General features: G+C 38.3%; 1 protein-coding gene across 1 annotated transcript in view; it reads left to right on the forward strand.

The window, feature by feature from the left end:
* Positions 1-25,906, forward strand: part of HDAC9 (histone deacetylase 9) — a 700,487-nt gene that overhangs the window by 655,177 nt on the left and 19,404 nt on the right. The window contains exon 25 of the mRNA XM_004377428.2: positions 20,234-20,381. Coding sequence (XP_004377485.1) covers positions 20,234-20,381 — 148 coding nt within the window. The remainder of the gene's footprint in view (positions 1-20,233; positions 20,382-25,906) is intronic.

Below are 25,906 nucleotides of genomic sequence, written 5' to 3' on the forward strand. Positions count from 1 at the left end.
ATCTTGGCTGAAAGCAGAGAATACCAGAAAGATGTTTACCTGTGTTTTACTTGACTATGCAAAGGCATTTTACTCTGTGGATCATAACAAAGTATGGATAACCATTGGGAAGAATGGGAATTCCATAACATTTAATTGTGCTCATGTGGAACCTGTACACAGACCAAGAGGCAGTCATTTGAACAGAACAAAGGGATACTGCAAGGTTTAAAATCAGGAAAGATGTGCACCAGAGTTTAGCCTTTCACCTTACTTATTCGATCAGTATACCAATTGCCACTGAGTTGATTCTGACTCATAGCGACCCTCTGCTGAGCAAATAATCCAAGATATTGGCCTATATGAACTCGGCATCAGGATTGGAAGAAGACTGATTAACAACCTGAGATATGCAGATGACACAACCTTGCTTGCTGAAAGTGAAGAGAACTGGAAGAATTTCCTGGGGAATATCAAAGACCACAGCCTTCAGTATGGATTACACCTCAACATAAAGAAAACAAGAATCCTCACAACCGGACCAAGAAGCAACATCATGATAAATGGAGAAAATATTGAAGTTGTCAAGGATTTCATTTTACTTGGACCCACAATCAACACCCATGGAAGCAGCAGTCAAGAAATCAGACGATGTACTGCATTGGACAAATCTGTTGCAAAAGACCGCTTTAAAGTGTTTAAAAGCAAAGATGTCACATTGACAACTAAGGTGTGCCCGACCCACGCTACGGTATTTTCAATTGCCTTATATGCATGGAAAGCTGGAAGACCAAAGAATTGATGCCTTTGATTTATGGTGTTGGTGAAGAATACTGAATATACCATGGACTGCCAGAAGAATGAACAAGTCTGTCTTGGAAGAAGTACAACCAGAATGCTCATTAGAAGCAAGGATGGCGAGGCTTTGTCTCACATACTTTGGACATGCTATCAGGAGGGACCAGTCCCTGGAGAAGAACATCATGCTTGGTAAAGTAGAGGGCCATTGAAAAAGTCGCAGACCCTCGTTGGGATGAATTGTCACAGCGGCTGCAACAATGGGCTGAAACATAGCAATGATTGTGAGGATGGTGCAGGACCAGGCAGTGTTTTGTTCTGTTGTACATGGGTCCCTAAGAGTCGGAACTGACTCGTGGCATCTAACAACAACAACCTGTAGTTTTTTTCATTCCCACAGTTTTTTTCACTACCATATTCTGTTCCTGCATCAATCCAGGAAGCCAAATTTCATTTAGTTGTCATGTCTCCTTAGTCTTTTCCCATCTGCAATAGTTCCTCATTCTTTCTATGCCTTTCATGATCTTGACTTTTGAAGAAGACTGGTCAGTTACCATGTAGAATGTCCCATAAAACTTGGATTTTTCTCATAATTAGAAGAAGGTTATGCATTTTTGACAAGAACACCACAGGAGTGATGTTGTACAATTCTCAGGGTACGTGATATTGATATGTCTTATTATTGGTGATGTTAACCATGTTCACTTGATGAAGAAGATCTCCACTGTAAAGATGCAGTGTTTCCCTTTGTAATTAATAAGTATCTTGGGGTAGCTACATTGAGATTATGAAAATATTCTCCCTCCTTAAATGTTGCCCACTAATTTTAGCATCCATTGGTGTATCTAGCCTACAATAGTTACTACTCTGGTGTTCCTTTGCTGATTTTTTATTTTCGTTATTCCTTCTATATTCATCATTTGAAACTCATCTGCAATGAAGAGTTGTTCTTTCTCGCCCATTTATTTATTTCTTCATTATATATGTATATCAGTATAACTTGTGGATTTTTATTTTATTCTACAGGTTATAAGCTAATGTTATCATTATTTATTTTGTTGTTCAAATTGTTCTAGCTCTGGTCATTGGTAGCTCTTTCAGATTGGCTCCTATGCCTTTTTACATGGCCCCATCCTTTTGTGACCACATTCTTATTTTTTGGCACCACAAGATGTTCCAGGATCAGCCCTGAAACCAGCCACTTCTCCAAGAAGCCCTGAAGTTTTTACTGCAGAACAGTATTTAGAAACCGAGATCTGGGATCTAGGTGTACTCATTGCTAGTGGCATGTCATTGCTTCTATGCCCTGTCAGGAAACAGAGTTAGGAAATTTGTGTTTCTATATTAACTTGTGCATACATAAACATCTATATTTATTTCCGTATATAATGACCTATATAAATATTTATTTTAAATAAACATGATTCCTGCTGATGGCTCTGATTCAAATCCAACATCACAAGATTTATCATAGCCTTTTGTCTTTATTTGTAGCATCTTTCTTCAAAAGTAAAAAATCTGTGGCTCATTATCTACAACATGTTTACTTAATTTTTCAACCTTAGTATGCAAATATGGAGCCCTGGTGGCGTAGTGCTTAAGAGCTCAGCTACTAACCAAAAGGTCAGCAGTTCAAATCTACCGCCGCTCCTTGGAAACCCTACAGGACAGTTCTACTTTGTCCTGTAGGGTCCTATGAGTCTGAACTGACTGAATGGCACTTAACAACAACAACAGTATGCAAACAATGTAGTTTCAGAATTACTGATCCCTATCCTTGTGGAGCCCTGGTGGCACAGTGGTTAAAGTGGTTGGTTACTAACAAGAAGGTCAGGGGTTTGAACCCACCAGCCACTCCTCAGAAGAAAGATGTGGCAGCCTGCTTCCATAAAGATTTACAGTCTTGGAAACTCTATAGAGTCACTAGGAGTCTGAATCAACTTGATGGCAATGGGTTTTTTTTTTTTTGATCCTTTTAAGAAACAAATTTCTGACTCTACCAATTAATATCAGGTTAATGTTAACTGTGCCATCATTTTATAATTTTACAGAACTCTATCTCTTCCTTTCAGTTGTTTATTTCAGTTATGAGAAATACACTCAATCATTTGATAAATAGCAGTATTGTGCTTAGGCTGTAAGTTCTATGAAAGCATACAAATCCTATATTTCCAATGTCATAATAACTGGCACATAATAAAAGCTTAAAACCTCCTTATTTACTAGGTGATAGAAATAATCTCTTGAATGTAATTTAGTTTCCCATATAGATCAACCCATGGGATAAAAGGCATTGGTCATTCTGACAGTGATATTATAGCACCATGACAGTTCCACCTCTTGAAGTAAATTAACAAACTAGCTTTGCACTTTACTCATTAATATTCATTCATTATTAGTTTATTAATTATGCTGTTAACAAATCCTTACGAGACTAGCCCTCTCACAGTAGATGAGCATTCAGGTCAATGAACATCTGTTATTTTGGCTCCATGTTCACCAGAAAAATTCTAATATCCATGTATGTCAACCTACAGGGAGAAAATTGACTAATTATGTTAACACAAGTATTTCTAAGTCATGGGGTAGTTCATTACTCATTGAATTTTTTTTTTTTTAAGTTCAGCTCTAATGCATATCTTGTGCATTTTAGTAATATATGTCTCCAGGCTTGATCACACCAAGATCCTGACAGAGGTAAGTTCAGGATTTCCAAAGGGAAGAACGAGTCCCATTAGCTCCTCCTAACCTCCATTATACATAGGGAGACAATAGTGGTTTGGGTTTTGTCAGAAGCAGACCCTGAGACAAGGAGCCATATACACGTAATGTATTTGCAGATTAGAGGACAAAGGAATGGGAATAGTTAAGTGAGACTTGGATGGGAAGAAAGTAAATAAAGGAAGTGCCATTGACCCAACTATCATTGTAAGGTGCCTTAAGTTTAATTCCTCTGGGGAAATTCTGAGAGCCAATGTAAAACACACGGCTCAGAGTTATTTCATTTAAAGGGTGAAGGAGTGGGGATATTTATACCCCAACTCCAAACAATTACTGACTGAGTGCTGCTCCTGGGAGTGACAGTTCCCTGATATTTCTGGCCAACCATGCACACTCCAGTGACACGAGGAAGCCTTCATGCGTAGACATGTTGGTGCTGGCAAATGGAAATCAGTGTAAGTGCACTGAAGTAGTGAGGGCAAGGACATATGGATGGGACATTGATAGTGGCTGCTACAATGATAATACTTTCCTGTTTGCAAAGGACACTCTTGGTTTATGTCCAAACATCCCATCCATTTTTTCCAGATGTTTCTATTTAATAAAGTACTATTATCTATGGTTGCTATAACATAAGTAGCAATGGGTTGTTAAACCTGCACTTCCCACTTCTGCCAGTCTCATCTGGAAGTGTGTGAGATACATGAGCAGTGAATAGAATTTCTCCTTGAACACCTGGTTTAATCTGCAGTGCCACTATTGATAATCCATCTTTCTTTCCCAGTCTCTATTCTGAGCAACAACTAACATTTTCCTTTTAAGGCAAGCATGTTATACTCTCCCTGATACAATAAAATGTACTTAGATACCAACTGTAAGGGACAGCTCACTCTGTCTGATCTGGGAGGTGGAGGGAGTAGTAGTCAACATTACTGTTACTTGGTGCACCTGTCACATGTGCTGTAGTCAGTGCCATAGCTTATGACATGCATGAAGCTGCCAGACTGCCAGATGTGGGTTTAGGGGGACTACGGAGAATCAGAGGTTAGGTATAAGAAAAATATATTCGAAAATATAGGCAGAACAGTCCTGTATGTAGCATTTACACTCTGAATTCTTTTTCTACAGAGATGTTGTCAATTATTGTACACTGTAACTTCATAAGTATTTATTTTATGATTGGTTACATATTTTAATTTTGCCTTATGATTGAGATAAAAAAAAAACCTGTTCATTAAATAAAAAAATTAAACTTAAACACATAGATGATTACATTAAATAGTCAAAACTCACTGTCCAATTAAAGGGCAGAGGTTTAAGATTTCATAAAAACACAAGACCCAACTCTATGTTGTCTATAAGAAATCCACTTGAAATACACAGACATAGATAGCCTAACGAATAAACAGTGAGAAAAAATACACCTTGCTAACATTAAAAAAAGAAAAAAAGGATGTGGCTTTTTTTTAGCAGAAAATGTAGATTTCAGAACTGGAAATATTACCAGGGATAAAGAAGGACATTGCATAATGATTAAAAAAAAAAAAGAAGCCAACAATACTAAATTTTTTACACCTAATAACAACAGTTACAAAATATATAAGATGGAAATGTGAAATGATGCATCAACTTTATAAAACAATTTGGCAACAGCTTGTAAAGTTAAATATTTATTTGTCATACCACTCCTAAGTATTTGTCCAAAATAAATGGAAATATATGCTTACACAATGACTTATACATGAATATCTATAGCATCTTTATCATTATTAGCTCAAATGGAAAACAACTCAAATATCCATGAATTGATAAATAGATTTAAAAAATACTTATGCTATTTAGCAATAATAAAGAACATATTATTGATACCTACAACAACATGCATGAATCTCAAAAGCATTATGCGAAGTGAAAGAAGTCAGAAATTAAAGACTATATACTGTATGATTTCATTTATATAAAATTCTAGAAAAGGCTAAACCACAGTGACAGATCAGTGGTTGCCAGGGGCCAAGAGAAAGGGTAAAGTACTGACAACAGAGGACCAAAAGGTATTTTTTGGGATGATTAAAAATTCTATATTTTGATTGTTGTAATTGTACATGACTGCAAACATTTGTCATCATGTTTTGTCCCTAAAATTGGTGAATTTTATTGATTGAAAACTAAACCTCAATAAAAACATTAAGAAATAGTCATGAGGAGGCAGAGCCAATTCAGCACCCTAGACAGTCGCACCATGCCGTCCCTCTGCAGCAAAGACCTGAAAAACCAAGTAAAATAGATACAAATGTCAGTCCTGGAACCCTAAGCATCAAATGAAGAACTAGATGAAACAATGAATGGAAGAAAAAACTGACAGAAAACAGAATGAGAAGAGATACGGAGTGGAGGTCCCCTGTCAGCTAATATGGCACAGCGTCACCCTCTTGAAGCAAAGCCAGCAGCAACCCTGGACAGGGAGTGTGGGAAGGCAACTTTGCAGAGCTCCCAAAAGGAGACAGAGCACCCGGTAACCAGAGAAACCCTCACCCTTCTGGTCCCTGTGTGCAGTCGGGGCCAGAGAGCCACTGGCCTGCCACCACACCAGGTCTGCCCTGCTCCCACCCAATGGCTCCCATTGCAATGCCATTTTTTTCCTTTTCTCACTTTTTTCTCACTTCCTTCTAGCCTTGCATGCCACCTCCACCCGTTCCTGCCAAACCAACACCCTGCAGCTGTGGCTTGAGAGCAACTGGCTTGCCCCCACCCACCAGCTCCTGCCATGTGTTGGTTAAGATTGTGTGTCAACTTGGCTGGGCCATGATTCTCAGTGGTTCGGAGGTCATATGATGTTGTGATCACTTCCACGATGAAATTTGGTATAATGTGATTGCCTCCATGATGGAATCTCTTGTGAGTAGCCAGTCAGTTGAAAGGGAGTTTCCTTGGGCATGTGGCCTGCATCAAATATAAGTGGACACTCTGGCAAGGCTCGTGGGCTTTCGCTCATTCTGGATCCTTCAGCTAGCTCCTGTTCGTCGGACTCCAGTTATGGAGACCTGAGCTAGCAGCTTACCTGTCTTCTTCCTTACTGATCTTGGGATTTGTTGATCATCACAGCCTGTGAGCAAGAGCCCTGCTCTTTGACCTGCTGATCTTGGGTTTGCCAGCCCCTGTGGCTACATGAATCAGGAGATACCTCTATCCTGACACACAGACTTTGGACGTTCCAGCCTCTACAACCGCATGAGCCACTTCCTTGATATAAATCTCTTTCTATATATATTTATACACTTTACTTGTTTTGCTTCCCTAGAGAAGCCAGCCTAAGGCATGCCACAACACCATTTATTTTCTTTCTTTCCCTTTCTCCCTTTTCTTTCTCCCTCCCACCTAACCCCGTATGAGACCTCCCCCCTTCCTGCCGACCCCAGCCATGCCACCGTGGATAGAGAGCCACTGGCCCACTGCCGTCCTGGGTCTGCCCCACCCCCATCCACCAGCTCCCGCCATGCCACCTTTTTGTTTTTTCCTTCTCCTTTTTCTTTATCCCTCCCACCTACCCCTGTACACCACCTCACCCCTTCCCGTTGGCCCCCACCATGCCACTGTGGCTGGAGAGCCACTGGCCTGCCACACCCTGAGTCTGCTCTAGCCCCACCTGTCAGATTTTGCTGTGACATCATTGTTTTCTTCTTCTTTTTCTTTCTTTACTTTCTCCCTCCCACCTAACGTAGTATGTCACTTCCCCTCCACTCCTGCCAGCCCCCAGGTCTACTCTGCCCCCACTTGCTGGCCCCCACTGCACCATTTTTTCTCTTTTTCTCTTTCTTCCTTTTCTTTCTCCCACCCACATAACCCCTATGCCACTTCCACCCCACTTGCCATCCCCCACCATGCCACAGCAGCTAGAGAGCCACCGGTGCACATGCCTACCACTGTCCTGGGTCTGCCCTGCCATCACCTGCAGGCCCCCATCAAGCTACCATTTTTTTCCCTATTTATTTTCTTTCTCCCTCTCACATAGCCCCATACACCACCTCCACACCCTTCCTGCCAGCCCCCATCATAGCCACTGCCCCACCACTGCCAGGGGTCTGCCCCACACTCACTCAGCAATTCCCACCATACTGCCATTTTTTTCTTTTTATCTTTCTTTTCTTTCTCCCTACCTAGCCCCATAAGCCACCTCCCCTCCGTTCCCACTGGCCCCAGATCTGCTCTGCCCCATCCGCCAGCTCCCAAGTGCAGCCATTTCTTCTTTTTTCTTTTTCTTTCTTTTCTTTCTTCCTCCCACCTAGCCCTGTACATCACTTCCCCCCTTCCCACAAGCCTCTAGGTCCACCCTGCCCCCACCCACTGGCTACAACTGCACTGCCCATTTTTTCTTTCCCTTTTATTTTCTCCCTCCAATCTAGCCCAGTACACCACCTCAGCCTCCTTCTCGCCAGCCCCTACCACAGCAACATGGCTAGAACACACCAGGCGCTCAGGTATGCTGCCACACTAGATCCGCACCACCCCTCTCCCCACCACTCGACCAACTGCTGAACAGTGGAAAGTGAGTCTATACCACTCCCTGACTGACACCACTGCCCATCTGGCAAGGTGATGTGAAAGCTCCTACACTGCTAAACCAACATCAGGAGGCACACAGCGCCCACCCAATCTGCCCTCAGCCACCTTGCGAAGCCAATGTACAACAAAAAAGGCCCACCTTGCCTGCTGCTGCCTTCCCCACCCAGACAAGGTGGTGAGAGCTATTGTGCCCACAGATGAGCAAGCAGCAAAGCACACCCAGCTGCCAGCCCTGAGATATCAAAGCAAAGAAGCAGGACAAAACAAACAAACATACAATCAAAAAAGAAAATAATACCCTAATGCCTCAGAAACAGCAGACAATATCAAAACATATAAAAAAAGCAGAACAAGGTGACTCCAGCAAGTAACCAAAATAAAGAATCGGATAACCTTCTGGTAGAAGAAAAGGTAGTGGAACTAGCTGATATGGAATTCAAAAGACTAATATTTAGGGCTATTGAAGAGATTAGGAAAGAGAACAAGGAAAACACAGACAAACCCAAGGGAAAAAATAGACAAAATCATGGAAAACACAGATAAAACCAATGAAAACCAAAATCAGGGAAAACACAGACAAAGCAATAGAAGAATTCAGCCAAATAATACAAGAAGAAAATGTCCAAATAGATAAATTAGAAATCATACAAAACAACAACTAGAAATCCAAACAATAAACAACAAAATTTAAGGAATAGACACCTCAATAGAAGATTTTAGGAGCAAATTTGAAAAAATGGAAGACAGAATCAGCAAGACTGAAGACAAATCCATGGATGCCACTTTGAGGAAAAATCAGAGAAAAGAATGAAGAAACCTAAGAATTATGTGGGGCACAATCAAAAGCAAAATTTATATGTGATCCGATTTCCGGAATACGAGGAGAAAATGGAAAACACAGAGAAGATTGTTGAAGATTTGCTTGCAGAAAACATCCCAAGCATTTTGAAAGACAAAAAACTGACTATCCAAGAAGCTCAAGGAACCCCATATAGGAAAGGCCCCAAAAGAAGGTCACCAAGACATATCATAATCACACTTGCCAAAACCAAAGACAAAGAAGGAATCCTGAGAGCAGCTCAAGAAAAATGAAAGGTCACATGCAAAGGGAAACAATAAGACTAAGTTCTGGTCACCCGGCAGAAACTATGCAGGCAAGAAGGCAATGGGATGACATATGTAAAACCTGGAAAGAAAAAACTGCCAACCAAGAATAATATATCCTGCAAAACTCTCTCTCAAATAAGATGGTGAAATTAGGCCATTTCCAGATAAACAGAAATTGAGGGAATTCATAAGAACCCAAACCAAACTTACATGAAGTGTTAAAGGGAGTCCTCTGGTTAGACAGCCAACAACATCAGATAACACCCTGAATCTAGGACATGAGACAGCATCAGCCAGACACCAACCTAGGTGAACAACTCTCAATAATAAAACAAAGCTAAAAGACTTAAAACAGGGAAACAGAGACACCAATCTGTAAATGATGACAAATATTAAAACAATAAAAAGGGGACTAAACAGTGTAGGTATAGAACTTTCAAATGGAGAGGAAGTTAAGGCAATATCAAATAATGTAACACTGGTTCAAACTTTGGAGGAAACAGGTGAATTTCAAGGTAACCACAAAGACAGTTAAAAAACCTACTCATCAAAAGAAAAAAGAAGAAAAACATAAAGACTCAGTAAACATGATATCTGTAATAACAAATGAAAAAAAAAGAAAATCCACAAACAAAAGGAATTCAGCGCAGGAAACTAAGAGGAACAAAGAAAACGTCAGCATTACAAACAAAAAAAGCAAAATAATATGACAGCAATAAACTCGTATCTATCGATAATCACATTGAATGTAAGTGACTTAAATGCACCTGTTAAGAGACAGACAGTGGCAGAATGGATTAAAAAAAAAAATAAAAACCATCAATATGCTGTCTTATAAGAGACACAACTTAGCCACAAAGACATAAACATATTAAAAATCAAAGGACAGAAAAAATATATCAAGCACACAATAACCAAAAAAGAGCAGGAGTAGCAATACTAATTACAGATAAATTAGACTTTAAGGCAAAAGCAAACATGAAAGAGAAGGAAGGACCTTATATAATGATTAAAGGGACAATCCACCAAGAAGACATAACCTTAATGATATCTACATACCCAGTGAAAGGCTCCAAAATACATAAACAAACTCTAAGGGCACTGAAAAGAGAAATAGACAGTTCCACAATAATAGTAGGTGATTTCAACACACCTCTCTCAGTAAAGGACGGAACATCTAGAGAGAAACTCAACAAAGATACAGAAGATCGAAAGGCCAAAATCAAGCAACTTGACCTCACAGACATATAGAACACTCCACTCAATGGCAACAAAGTATACGTTCTTTTCCAATGCACATGGAACATTCTCCAGAATAGACCACATTTTAGCTCACAAAGCAACCCTCAGTAAAATCCAAAACACTGACATAAGGACAAAGCATTCTCTCTGATCACAATACTATAAAAGTAGAAAGCAATAACAAGAAGAGTAAGGAAAAAAAAAAAAATCAAATGCTTGGAAACTGAATAACACCTTGCTTAAAAACAAGTGATCAACAGAAGAAATCAGAGAGGGAATCAAAAGATTCCTAGAATCAAATGAGAATGAAAACACATCATATCAAAACCTATGGGACACAGCAAAGATAGTGCTCAGAGGTCAATTTATAGCAATAAATGCACACATTAAAAAATAAATAAGAATAGACCAAAATCAAAACATTTACCTTGCAAATCAAAAAAATAGAAAGCAGCGAAAGAATCCCACAGGCACCAGAAAAAGGAAATAATAAAGACTGTAGCAGAAATAAGTGAAAAAGAGAATAGAAAAACAATAGAAAGAATCAACAAGACCAAAAGTTGTTTCTTTTGTTCAACAAAATCCACAAACTACTGGCCACACTGACTAAAGAAAAACAGGAGAGGAAGCAAATAACCAAAATAAGAAATGAGATGGGGGACATCACAATAGACCTAACTGAAATAAAAAAGATCATAACAGAATACTATGAAAAATTGTACTCCAACAAATTTGAGAACCTAGAGGAAATAGACAAATTTCTAGAAACACAGCACCTACCTAAACTAACACAAACTGAGATAGAAAATCTCTCCATAACAAGAGAAGAGATTGAAGAGATAATTAAAAAAAAAAAAAAGAAAAACTTCTAACAAAAGAGGCCTGTCCTGGATAGCTTCACTGGAGAATTCTACCAAATGTGCAAGAAAAGCTCACACAAGTACTACTCAAACTATTTCAGAGAATAGAAAAGGAAGGAATATTCCACAATTCATTCTGTGATGCCAGCATAACCCTAATACTAAAGCCAGGCAAAGATACCACAAAAAAGAAAATTACAGACCAATATCTTTCATGAATATAGATTCAAAAATTCTTTAAAAAATTCTAGTCAATAGAATTCAGCATCATATAAAAAAAATAATAATATACCACGACCAAGTGGGATTCACACCAGGTATGCAAAGATGATTCAACATTAGAAAATCAATCAACATAATCCACCACAAAAGTAGAACAAAAGAATCACATGATCATCTCAGTCACCTCAGAAAAGGCATTTGATAAAGTCCAATACCAATTCCCAATAAAAACTCTCAATAACATAGGAATAGAAAGGAAATTCCTCAGCATAGTAAAGGGCATCCATATAAAACCAACAGCCAACATCATTCTCAATAGAGACAGGCTGAAAACACTCCCCCTGAGAATGGGAATAAGACAGGGATGCCTTTTATCACCACTCCTATGTAACAATGTGCAGGAAGTCATAGCTAGAGCAATAAGGCAACAAATAGAAATAAAGCGCATTCAAATTAGTAAGGAAGAAACAGAACTATCCCTATTCGCAGATGATATGATACTATACATGGAGAACCCTAAAGATTCCACAAGAAAACTGCTGGAACTAATAGAAAGATTCAACAAAATAACAATATGCAGGATCAACATACAGAATTCAGTTGGATTCCTGTACACCTACAAAGCGAACTTTGAAAAGAAAATCAAGGAAACAATACCATTTATAATAGCCCCTAAAAGATAAAATACTTATGAATAAGTCTAACCAGGGACATAAAAGACCCATACCAAGAAAACTATAAAACACTATTGCAGGAAACCAAAAGGGACCTGCATAAATAGAAAAGCATACATGCTCATGGATAGGAAGACTCAACATTGTGAAAATGTCAATTCTATCCAAAGCGATCTATAGATATGATGCAATCCTGATCCAAATACCAACAGCATTCTTTAATGAAATGGAAAAACTAATCACCAAACTTACATGGCAAAGAAAAATGCCCCAGATAACCAAAGCATTATTGAAGAAAAAGAACAAAGCAGGGACCTCACACTACCTGATTTCAGAACCTACTATACAGCCAAGGTAGTCAAAACAGCCTGGTACTGGTACAATGACAGACACACAGACCAATGGAACAGAATCAAGAACCCAGATGTAAATCTATATACCTATGGTCAGCTGATCTTTGATAAAGGACCAAAGTCCATTAAATGGGAGAAGAGACAGTCTCTTCAACAAATGGTGCTGGCAAAACTGGCTGTCCACCTGTAAAAAAATGAAAGAGGACCCATACCTCACACCATATGCAAAAACTAACTCACAGTGGATCAAAGACCTAAAGATAAAACCTAAAATGATAAAGATCTTGGAAGAAAAAATAAGGACAATGCTATGGGCTCTAATATATGGCATAAATAGAATATCAAACATAACTAAAAATGCACACACAGGAGAAGATGAACTATATAAATGGGACCTCCTAAAACTTAAACACTTAGGCTCATCAAAAGACTTCACCAAAATAGTAAAAAGAGTATCTACAGACCGGGAAAAAAATTTTGGCTACAACATATCTGCCAAGGGTCTAATCTCTAAAATCTATAGAATACTTCAACACCTCAATAACAATAAAACAAATAATTCAATTAAAAAATGGGCAAAGGATATGAACAGACACTTCACCAAAGAAGACATTCAGGCAGCTCACAGACATATGAGGAAATGCTTGCAACTATTAGCCATTAGAGAAGTGCAGATCAAAACCACAATGAGATACCATCTCACCCCAACATTACTGGCACTAATCATAAAAAAAAGAAGAAAATAACAAATGTTGGAGAGATAGTGGGAAGATCGGAACTCGTATGCACTGCTGGTGGGAATGTAAAATGTTACAACCACTATGGAAAATGATATGGTGCCTCCTTAAAAAGCTAGAAATAGAAATACCATACGATCCAGCAATCCTATTCCTAGGGCTATATCCTAGAGAAATAAGAGCCGCCACACGAATAGATGTATGTACATCCATGTTCACTGCAGCGTTATTCACAATAGCAAAAAGATGGAAACAACCTAAGTGCCCATCAACAGATGGATGGATTAACAAACTGAGGTGCATACACACAGTGCAACACTACACAATGATAAAGAACAATGATGGATCTGCAAAACATCTCAAAACATGGATGAATCTGGAGGGCATTATGCTGAGTGAAATAAGTCAATCACAAAAGGACAAATATTGCATGAGACCACTGTTATAAAAACCCAAGGAACGGTTCACACACAGAAAAAAACTATCTTTGATAGTTACGAGGGAGGGGAGGGGTGAAGAGGGGAAATCACTAACTAGATAGTAGACAAGCATTAGTTCTGGTGAAGGGAAAGACAACACACAATATAAAGGAAGTCAGCACAACTTCACCAAGGCAAAGTCATAGACGCTTCCTAGACACATCCAAACACCTTGAGGAAATGAGTTGCTGGGGCTGAGGTCTGGGGATGATGATTTTGGGGGACATGTAGGTCAATTGGCATAACATAGTTCATAAAGAAAATGTTCTACATCCTACTTCATTGAGTAGCATCTGGGGTCTTAAAAGCTTGTCATAGGCCCTCTAAGATATATCTATTGGTCCCATCCCGTCTGGAGCAAAGGAGAATGAAGAAACCAAAGACACCAGAAAAATATTAGTCCAAAGAACTAATGGACCGCATGAACCCCAGCCTCCACCAGCCTAAGCCCAGATGAATTAAATGGTGCCTGGTCACCATCACCAACCCCTCTGACAGGAATCACAGTAGAGTGTCCCAGACAGAGTGGGAGAAAAATGTAGAGCAAAATTCAAATTCACAAAAAAAGACCAGACCTACTGGTCTGATAGAGACTGGAGGAATCCCGAGAATATGGCCCCCGAACACCCTGCTAATTCAGAACTGAAGCCACTCCCCAAATCCACTTTTCAGTCAAAGATGAACCTACAACCAAACCCGTTGCCGTCGGGTCCAATCCAACTCATAGAGTGACCCTATAGGACAGAGTAGAACGGCCCCATAGGGTTTCCAAGAAGAGGCTGGTAGATTCGAACTGCTGACCTTTTGGTTAGCAGCCAATCTCTTAAGCACTATAAAACAAACTAACACATGTGAGGAACGTACTTCTTAGTCCAATCAAGTATATAAGACCAAATGCGCAACACCTGTGGAATGCTAAGACACGAAGGCAGGAAGGGACAGGAAAACTGGACGAATGAACACAGGGAACCTGGGGTGGAAAGGGAAATGGGGAGAGTGCTGACACATTGCAGGGATTGCGACAAATGTCACAAAACAATTTGTGTATAAATTTTGAATGAAAAACTAATTTGCACTGTAAACTTTCACATGAAACACAATAAAATTTTTTAAAAGAAATAATCATGAAAAGGAGCAAAAAAAAAAATCAGCTTTTGAAGCTTCCAGAGAATTGAAATTACAAAAAAACAATGCTTGCAAAAAGAAAAGCGTTTAAATTGATCCCTATAAGAGCAAAGAAATAATTGAACAAATTGAAGGATAAGCACTCAAACTATGCTGAAGATTTACTTTTGAATACCTATAATTGGACTCTGAAAGATCTTTCTTCATGCATAGAATCTTTGATGAAATTCCTATTCTTAGTTGGATAAATTTATATTCTGTTCTGGAATGGAATGAAATTGAGAAGTCACATGATTTTGCAGCATCTAAATTTGTAAAATGTTCAAAAGTCATAGAGACAAATTTTGACAAGTTTATCTTATAAAAAATGTTTACCAAAGACGAATACTCTGACAAAAAGAAAAGAACAGTAGCCTTGAAAATATTTGGAATAAAAGTTTTATACATTTCAATATTTTAATAATTAGAAGTGAAGATGTTCTGCAATTAGCAGAAATTGCTCTGAGCTTACCAGGTGCCACCATAGTTATAGAGATGGCATTTTTCAATCCAAAATAATAATATCTTGAGAAGAGTAAGTTAGAAATGCCAAATATTTCAATTTTGTTAACCATAAATTCCACTTTGAAGAAGATTACAGGCAATGTTATGAAAAACCTATAATATTTCGACCACATCAAAACACAAAATACATTCTTCACAAAGAATACCAGTGGTATTGTATCAGTGAGTGATATAACCAAGAAACTGATATGTATATGAATATTTTCAAGAATCATAATTCTGCTTGTTACTTTTTAATGTTCAGATAATATAAAAAGTTGATTATTGTGCTTTGACATACATGGACTATGCTATTTTTATTTTTTAGAAATAATTTTAGTTTTGAAAATAATTTTTAAATAGGACCATATTATAGGTCCACATATAAACAGAAATAATAAATATATCCATAACATATATTTTTTGTGTTTTAGTTCCCACTTTACCTTCAAAATTGCCCCAATTTGTATGAAAGTGACTTGGTCACTGCTTATCCATGAATTTTCAATGCATCTTGTATTTCTGGACTTCTACGTGTTTTGGATCTCAATACAATTCTCCATGTAGCCAAAATATGTAGCTTTAAAAGTATTAAAAAGCTCTGAGTTCTCTAGATTATGAGCCTAGGACCCTTCTAAGCCCCAACCAACCAAAACCAAACCTCTTGCTGTCGAGTCAGTTCCGATGCCTAGCAACGCTATAGGACATAGTAGAACTGCCCCACAGTGTTTCCAAGGAACAGCTGGTGGAGTCGAACTGCTGATCTTTTGGTTAGCAGCCGAGCTCTTAATCACTGTGCCACCAAGGCTCCTTCTAAGCTCCAGGTCTCCATCTCTGGGATCAAAGGAGATAGGAAGAGGTTTGGGTCAGTACCAGCTTCTTTTCTTATGGAACATGATGTGTATTAGGGAGGAGGGACACCATTCAAATGGCAAGGAGATTTAAAAAAGAAAATGTGAGAAGGAAAGACTCTAAGACCCCCAAAAATGATGGAGAGGGAAGTTTCTAAGGCTAGGAGGTTCTCAAAGTGGCAAAGGGCTCTGGTTGGGAAAATTTTTGGTAGATGGGTTATTGGTAGGTGGGTTATCTATTTGGTAGAAGAGTAGTCAGCAACTACCTATTTTTCCCAAATTATCCATCACCCTGAACAATCTGGGTTATGCTGAAATCTGATTACACAGGAAGATGTCCTCTTGTGATTCCTATCTGGTCCAGTGAAACCCCAGCTATGGGTCCCACTTCTAACGCTTGACTGTCTGCATTCCATTATCTACTTTTTACCTCTGTCGTAGATTCATTCTTTGCTTTACCTTTGCCATACAAAACAAAAAGATAATGTCGAAGGCTGAATAATTATTAAAAAAAAAAAAAGTGCTGAAGAATGGGAAGATTTACATAGTGGTAAACATGAATAAGGATAAAGGATATGACTGAAGAAGGAATGTTTATCTGTTTTTAATGGATAACTCTTTTGCCCGTTTTATTGCCATGGGAGAGCAACCCAGTGGTGACCAGTTACTAATATTTTACTTTATGAATAGCAGCCCCTGAAAACTTCAGCAATAAACCTTGGTTCACTTCTCTTATGCGCTAATGGGGATATTATTCCCATACCAACAGATATGATATAAGGGAAAAAAACCCTACCCATCATGTGGAAATATAGACCATAAATTGTGGGGTTTGAATTGGCTGCATATTGCATAGTCTATACAATACCCACTTCTACTTTATTTATTCTCCTTTATGAATAGAGATAGTGGTCTATAAATGCATTATTAATGTAAAGTATTTCCTTTGCTTTTATAGACTGCTAGAGGCCATGTTGACTTTAAAATTTGGTGTCAGTTTCAAGTCAGAAGTCTTATATATGTGGATAAAAGCCAGACTTCTAACATTTAATCTTAACTTTGCAGGGTATTTTATCCAAAAAGGTATCAACTATTTAAAATCCATCTTACTACTCACATACCCACATACATATATGCCAAAATTTAAAGAATCATCGTCAGTGATTCTGCTGAAAGATTGTTATTGATTCATACCTTCTGTACTGATTGTGTTTTGGGGGTAAAGATGTTTGTTTTGTCTATGACCGACAGCTCTTTCCTTGAGGAGAAAATACAGTGCTTGTTAATTAAAGCCCTTAGTTATTCTACATGTGCCACATTATTTAAAAGTAAGTGCTTGCTGACCTCTTCAAGGGCCCTTAAGTCATAGAAAATTAAGATTTTTTGCTATAACAAATTTATTCTACTATCCAAGAGTGGTATGTAATGCAAGATAAAAAGAATCATAATCACTGAGAATTAGAGCAGGAAGAGAACTTTCATAATTATTGAGCCCACCACTGTAATTTTATAAACGTGGAAATTGTGCCACAGAATGATCCAGTAACTTCTCTGGGTCTAGCAAGAGGTCTCCAATCTGGAAATCTTGACTTTTAGTTTGGGGCTCTTTCTTTGTAGCATTTTCGATGGACTTCTTATTCAAACTCCACAATGAGCACTTGTCTCCAATTTTATGATAACTCTATCAGTGACTTAACTGGTAACCAAGTACTTGCAATAGTATAAGGTTATGAGAAATAAGAGTAGCAAGAACTATTCTGAATATGCTGTGTCACTTTGAGCAATAGACCCACTCCATAAAGTCAATAAAATGTGGGTTAACTGATTTGCCTTTCGAAGGAACAAGGAAAACTTGTTATTACCAAAGGTGATTTCTTTGGTAGAGTGAAGACTGTATATAATTCTTTTGTAATGTGCATAATTATTTTAAATCAAGATTTTCACATATTGAGGCTACTTATATATTTTTATGTGTAGGGGAGGAGGGTAGAGGAGGACTACATCAAAAAAGAGGGAAGCAGCTAACAGGGGAATAGATAGTATGGAGTACAGCTCTACTCTGACAAACTTGGGATCGCCATCAGTGCAAATCAACTCAGGGGCAACTGGTGGTGGTGGTAGTGGAGGAGGAACTTCTGATGGTTTTCAATACTTGACTCCCATGTTCTCTTTTCTGGGAAGTCTTCCCTTGCCTTGCTGTCGCCATGCCTAGGCTTGAGTAATTGTTCTACTTATTTCCTTTCAAGGATCAAGTGGACCTTCTCCACACAGAATTATAATTGTTAACTAAGAGGGCTGTCCAACTAGGCTATGAATTTCTTGGTGTCAGGACAGCATCTTTATGTCCTCAATATTTGGTACAATTATAGCTTTAAAAAAATGTTAGTTTGTAGATTATTTGAACAGTTAACAGTTAAGTTAAAAGTTTTATGATTCTCAGACTTTGGTCTAAGTAGGTGGTCACAAAACCACACGTGTCAGAAGGTTCAGTTGGCATAGGGAGTAGATGGGTAGACTGGGTCTCCTGTCTAATATGACATCCATTCCTTTGTGAAGCATTAAGATAAAGAAAAGCCAATCAGGAAATATTATTTAAAGGAACTTAAGAGGCAATTCAGTCCATCTGCCTGAATTGAGAGGCATAATTATAAAGTCCTGGAGAGCCTTGCTAGGGCTATAGGGGTGGTCAGGGGTGGATTATCCAATAGGCAAGGTAAGCACAGTGCTTACCTTGCTTTCCAGATCATCTGTTGTGAACAATTTCACATTTTTTTCACCACATCAAAGACTCTATTTCTAGGTATGGCTGCCATCTGTCTCTCTCCCAACCCCACAGCACTTTCCTACAGAATCAAAGCCTCTTTTCAAATGTTCAATCCCCAAAAGGGGTGGATAATCCAGTAAGCAAGGTAAACATGGGCTTACTTGTGCTTACTTATTAATCTGTAGTGAAAAATTTCACATGGGTTTCAGATGGTCATCCACCCTGGGGGTGATCAGTGACAGATGTAGGTTCAGAACTCAGTTATCTTACTTCTCAGTTCAGCGTTTATTCATTTGCCTTTTCTGCTATAGCGGGACATTTTTTGGAAGTAAGCAAACGGTGCATGCCAAGTCCCTGCCTTATTGATCAGGCTGCTGAGATGGTTCTCACCTGGTGAGTCATGTCAACACCTAGGGAGACTCTCCTGCTCTTGATATCAGGCTACTCATCACTTGACAAAAAATAGCTTAGGGGCTGCAAAAAGGCCATTGACTCTGCCATTTCATATTTATCCCACTGGCATGTTCTCATGAAATAATCTCTCATTTTCCTCTCATTCTCCTTTCTTGCCTCAAAAAAAGAAACATCCTTCTGACCCATGGAAGGGTTCCAACATCAGCCAGTGCATATACTGAAGTTTAAATTAATTATTGTTCTAGTACACACCCTGAGGTTGAAGAAGAAAGAACATCCAGGACTAACAAACCTGATTGTTCTGGCAAAGTCGCCATTTGATTCATGCTGGCATTTCTAGGCTCTTCTTTTTCTTCAGTATTGCAACTTCATTTAAAAAAAAAAAAAAATTACTGTCTCAAGTAGCAATTTTTAATGTTACTATGTCATTCATTTTCTCCATGAGACTTACTTCTACCTCCCAGTCTCTTGAGGATTTCCCAGGGGGCGTGATGCCCAGAGTTTGCTTAGTTAGTTGCAGAGACAGCCGTCCGTCTGATAGAGAGTTCGTTAGACCGTGAATTATTACCCAATTTATTACCTTCTGAGCAAGGGTGTGATTTAGGCTTTGGAATATGAGCACTTCACAACTTGGCATGCTCAGATTAAGAAAAATTCTTAATCATAACAATTAAGAAACTAAATTACAACTGTATATAAATGGTGAATTTTAACTTTATGGCACCAAGTTGGACCTATAGGAGTATTCTCATTATTACTGCTCTAGCTAAAATCCCCATAAATTATGATGCATGTTTTTTCTAGGCAAGTACTGGAAGTCGGTGAGGATGGTGGCTATGCCAAAGGGCTGTGCTCTGGTTGGGGCTCAGCTGCAAGAGGAGACAGAGACCGTTTCTGCCCTGGCCTCCCTGACAGTGGATGTGGAACAGGCCTTTGCTCAGGAAGACAGCAGGTATGGATCCAACCTGGGAGAATCATTCTGGTCAGTAACATCCAGGTTCACCATTAGCGCTTGTGACCCTCCCTCCTGGCTTCCCTTCATCTATCTCCTCTACTTCCACCACCTGTCTTCTCCAAAGCCACAGATACCCCAGCACATGTAGGCTCTCAAAAATGCATTTGTTTCATCCTTCATGGGAAATACAGGGCTGGAGCACGTGGCTGCAGTTCTCAGAGAAATAGAAGGGATAAGATGGATGGTGAGAAAAATCGCTCCTTGCTGGATACTTTAGTCCAGATCATTATAGAAAGAGCTGTTTAGAGGCTTAACTTCTTTCCCTAGTTATCTCTATTTTTCCAGATGTTCTTTTTTCTTCTCTCATGATTTTGAGATTACTGATATAAAAAAGGGAACAAAGGAGAGCAGAAGCTGGAAGTATTGCTAGTCAGCTGAATAGGCAGAATACATAGAAACTTCTTATATGACAGTCCTTGAGGTGCAAAAAATGGATGAAGACTGAAGTTTCTTCCAAAGGGGACAGGGAGTATGTATAAAGGACCGTGTGAAACTGAATCTGATTTGGCTTCATTTATCATAAGAAGGGTATGGTTTTAGTGGGTCTTCATATAAATATAGCTTTCTGGGGAAAAAAAGTTACTAACCTACAATTGAGTTTATTCTCTTTGTAAGAAACAGTTGTTGGTTTGTGCACTTTGGTGTTCTTCATCCTGTCCTACAGACAATACTACATCCAGGATTTCTTTTAAGTCAGCTGTGACCAACACTACTACAAATGTACATTAACACTGGTGCTTTCTGTAGGTGATTTTGAGGTCACATTTCCTCAATTTAAAAACGCACCAGGTGAGGCTTTTGCTAAAGCCCTGCCAGCTTGCACTCTTAAATTGCTTCTGAGAAGGAAATAGGACTCCCTCCATCAATAACATCACCATTAATTACACAGATCCTGCTACTAGTGCATAGGTTGGCAATTGTCCCAAGAATGCACAAATTTGAACAGTTCTAGCTTTCTTGCTTTTACTGGATCCTCAGAGTTTAATGGATTTAACATCTTGTTTTGGTCAAGAGAAGTAGATACATTGAATAAGAAGTTTCATTTTTATGCAGTTATTTTTTCTTACCATAACCACTTAAAAAGCAGATTACAAATTGGAAAAAAACACAGTTCTACAGTACTGTATTAGAAGGCACCTTCTCATGAGCATCTGGAGCATAAGGGAAAACTTATTTTACATCTTTGATGATATGAACAAACCCTCTGCCGTTACCAGCGAAGAACTGAACCAAGTTCATAGTCCAGAGGTGTTGCAGTTATTCCCTAAGCCAAATACAGTTAGTTGTCTGTCATCTGAGGGCTATAAAACTGAGGAAACTAACATCTGTTAGTGTTGGATATAAAAGGAGCATAGCTATTCTTTAGAATTCATTTAATATAGAGAAATAATGCTAAAGTCCAACTTGAGCAAAATGAATTGGAAGTAATCTTGCCCATTAAAATGTAAAGTGTAGAATAATCAACAATAATACGTCATGTTATAAGCCCTAAGTACTGTAAAAATCTCAGCACTTGGGTAGAAATTGGATCTGTAAGCATGCTTGTTTGTTCTCAGGTTAATACTGTGCTTGACTCCTGATAACCAGTGATTTAAACCCGGCTTCAGTCCACAGCGGAAGTCCCTGGGTGGTGCAAACGGTTAACATGCTCAGCTGCTAACCTAAGGTTAGAGGTTCAAGTCCACCAAGGGGCACCTCAGAAGAAAGGTCTAGTGAACTACTTCCAAAAAATTAGCTACTGAAAACCGTATGGAGCACAGTTCTACTCTGACATACATGAGGTCTCATGAGTCAGAAACAACTCTACAGCAACTATATATATATATATTTTTTTCTTTAGTCCACAGTGGGTTTTAAGCTTAAGTCAGAGTATGTGAATGTGAATGTTCTGGTATTCAGGGAAGCATAGTTCAAGCTTTCAGCCTGGATTCATGTCAGTTTATCAGTTTTAGAGAGATTATATCTATTTTGATTGATTTTTCTTGTAAGAAGAAAAATAGTTTTTTCCTGGAATATTTTCCTCTGCTGAACTCAGTTTTCCAGCAGAGGAAAAGAATAATTCTTCTAGATCCGGTTATTGTATTTCTGTTGAACCATGCATAAATTTCATGTAATAGAAGAGAGAGAGGCAGAGAATGAGAAGTGAAAGAGACCCAACCAAGCCCTTCAAAGCTATAGTGGGAAAAGGATGAACTCTTTCAGGGGATGCTGTCAGAATTGTACCTCTACTGAATACAGGAAAAGAATGACATTCAAAATGAGATAAAGAGACAGAAATGTTCTTGGGCCTTTGTTATCAATGCAATATTATAAATACACAGGAAATTGAAAAAATTAAAAGAACCAGAGCGCTCAATTGATGGAAAAGGGTGAAGGCTAGATTCTTTTTATAGGAAATTCTTGCCAGTTATTTTGGAGGATATATTGATGTTTGGAGTGAGATGACTCATTTTGTACTAAGATTTTGGGTAAAGCAGCTCTTTTCCTGGCCAACTCATATCTGACTCATTTACCACTAGTGAATAAGGGATAAAATGCTCCTGGCTAAGAATCATTGTAAGTATTTTTTGTTCGTTTTTCTTGGATGGTGGGGGTGGGGGGGGATGACAACACAGTGCAAACAGTCATTTCATTTTTATAACTGCATTGATAGACCATGAAGAATAAATGATTAGAGAAGGCTGATACGTGGGGATTCATTTTGGGGGTAGTAGGCTGGAATACAGTTTTCAAACCATAATTTTCAAGTGGCAAAGGACTGAGCAGGGAAGAAATGACGTGTCAGTAAGAATAAATAAATAAAAATAAACAAAAACTGAGTGGGCCAAGTTGTATATTCAAAGAGGATTTTTAAGATGGCCTGATTAGCATATTATTTAAAAGAAAGATGTGTGATAATGGTTTCTTTTTTCTTTTTTTCTGTTTGCTAGAAAATGTACCTTTAAAAGATGTATAGTTTGCATTTGCCAGATATCTAGTTCAAAATACTTCTCCTTTGGAAAGATCAGTGTAGTACTCAGGTTTATTCTTAGAAACCAGTTCAGGCACTGCTTAAAATCAAGAAAAAGTCCTCTCCGGCAATTAACAGTTTAAGATGATCAACTATTAAATTATTAGTACACTTACACTCTAGAATCCCTAACCATGTCTTTCTCTCTCTCTCTTTTCTTTTAAACTAAAAACAAACACTGAAAATTAAGTTTTTAAATGTCAGTTGAATATAGTGTGAATTATATTCCATTTTTTAATACAATCTGATATAATAGCTTGTTTAAGTCTCAATTCATGACAATTTTTCTCATTGAAGGAGTGGTTTCAAGTCATTATATATAATACAAAAGCATGAGAAACCATATGATTCTGAGTCTGCTAATCAAGAGGTTGGCAGTTCAAATCCACCAGCTGCTCCTTGGGAACCCTAGGGGGCAGCTCTACTCTGTCCTGTCAGGTCGCTATGAGTCAGAATCAACTCGACGGCAATGGGTTTTTTAAAGAGTTTATCTCATTTGTGAATATAAAAATGTAAAAATGAGCTAAAAATCCCAAGTATCATTGGCCTTAGCTCTGAATAGTTAGTCTGTTCCTTCGAAGGCACTGATGACTCAATTTTCCTTAATACTATTATAGAAATATAGATCATTGTTAAATATACACCCACATCTCATGTATATTTCCTATGCGGTTGTGTCTCCAAGGGCTTTTAGAAGTTAAATATTGCACAAATTATGCAGATTTCTGATTGTTTTCTATGGTACTATTATTTTGAGAACTGTTTATATAACCAAGCAAACATTCCAATACAAATTTTATTCTTAATTTTATTCCAGTGTAAACAAAGCCTTGGTTAAAAAGTGGGCTGAAATTTAGGAGTTCCTGGTAAAAGTAAGAAAAATCCCTCTCCTCTTATCTTCTTTTTTCCTACTCTCCCTGGGGCCATATTTTTATCTCTATTTTCAGTGCCTAACATGTGCTCTTATGGTCTGTATTAATGTGTTAGGCACTAAACACAATCCTGATTAAGAATTTGAGGATTCAGTTCTGTATTCTTTATACAATGGTATTTAATTTGGAGAAAATAAAATAGAATCATAATGAAAATAAGATAAATGATAACTAACTTTCCATTTCATCTTTGTCTCCCTCACACCTATCGTTTGCCTCTTATCACTACAGAATAAAAGTGGAGTGTGACTTTAGGGTCAGACTGCCTAAGTTCAAACCTCATCACCACAGTTAGCAAATGTGTGGTCAAGGTCAAGTTACTTAATCACAATGGGCTTTATTTTCCTTGTCTTTAGAATGAGGGAAAGTTTTCATAGGGTTGTGAGAATTAAATGAGACAATACATAATAAGAATTTAACCCAACACCTGACACATAATGAAAAAAAACTAAAACCAAGAGCCTATTGCTATCCAGTTGCCTACAACTCAGACACATGGTAAGTGCTCAGTAAAGGTTGGCTTCTATTATTTTTTCTGTCATTGTTTTCTTCCTCAACCTGCTCTGTTTTTCCCTCTTAATACATTATTCATCATCTAGTGATCTATAATCTTAAAATATAGACTGTAACTGGGCATGAAGATGGTGCAGAACCAGACATTTTATTCTTTTTTTTAAAATTTTTTTTATTGTACTTTAGATGAAGGTTTAGGGAACAAATACTTTCTCAATAAACAGTCAGTACACATATTGTTTTATGACATTGGATAACAACCCCATGACATGTCAACACTCTCTCTTCTCAACCTTGGAGGCACTTTTTTTTTTTTCTGGTGGAAATATACATACCCAAAGAGACACCATTTCAAAAATTTCCACATGTACAATTCAGTGACATCGATTGCATTCTTCCAATTGTGCTGCTATTCTCACTGTCCTTTTCCAAATTATTCCATCACCATTATATTCAACTCACTGTCCCCTAGGCTTCCCATCAAACCTTTTAAGTTGCTGTTGTCAATTTGATCTCACACAGATAATTCTTTTTTTTTTTGTACTTTAGATGAAGGTTTATAGAACAAGTAGTTTCTTATTAGACAGTTAGTACACATATTGCCCTATGACAGTGGTTAACAAATCCACAACATGTCAACACTATCCCTTCTCAACCTTGGGTTCCTATCACCAGCTTTCCTGTCCCCTCCTGCCTTCTAGTGCTTCTCCCTGGACTGCTGTGCCCCATTAGTCCCATTTTGTTTTATGAGGCTGTCCAATCCCTGGCTGAACAGTGAACCTTGGGAGTGACTTCACCACTGAGCTAAAAGGGTGGCTTGGGGCCATACTCTCAGGGTTTCTCCACTCTCTGTCAGGCCAGTAAATCTGGTCTTTTTTTGTGTGCTAGAATTTTGTTCTACATCCTTCTCCAGCTCTGTCCAGGATCCTCTATTGTGATCCCTGTCAGAGCAGTCAGTGGTGGTAGCCGGGCACCATCTAGCCGTACTGGACTCAGTCTGGAGGAGG

The sequence above is a fragment of the Trichechus manatus genome, unplaced genomic scaffold, assembly GCF_000243295.1.
Source record: "Trichechus manatus latirostris isolate Lorelei unplaced genomic scaffold, TriManLat1.0 scaffold00050, whole genome shotgun sequence".
In the NCBI taxonomy this organism is placed as follows: Eukaryota; Metazoa; Chordata; class Mammalia; order Sirenia; family Trichechidae; genus Trichechus; species Trichechus manatus.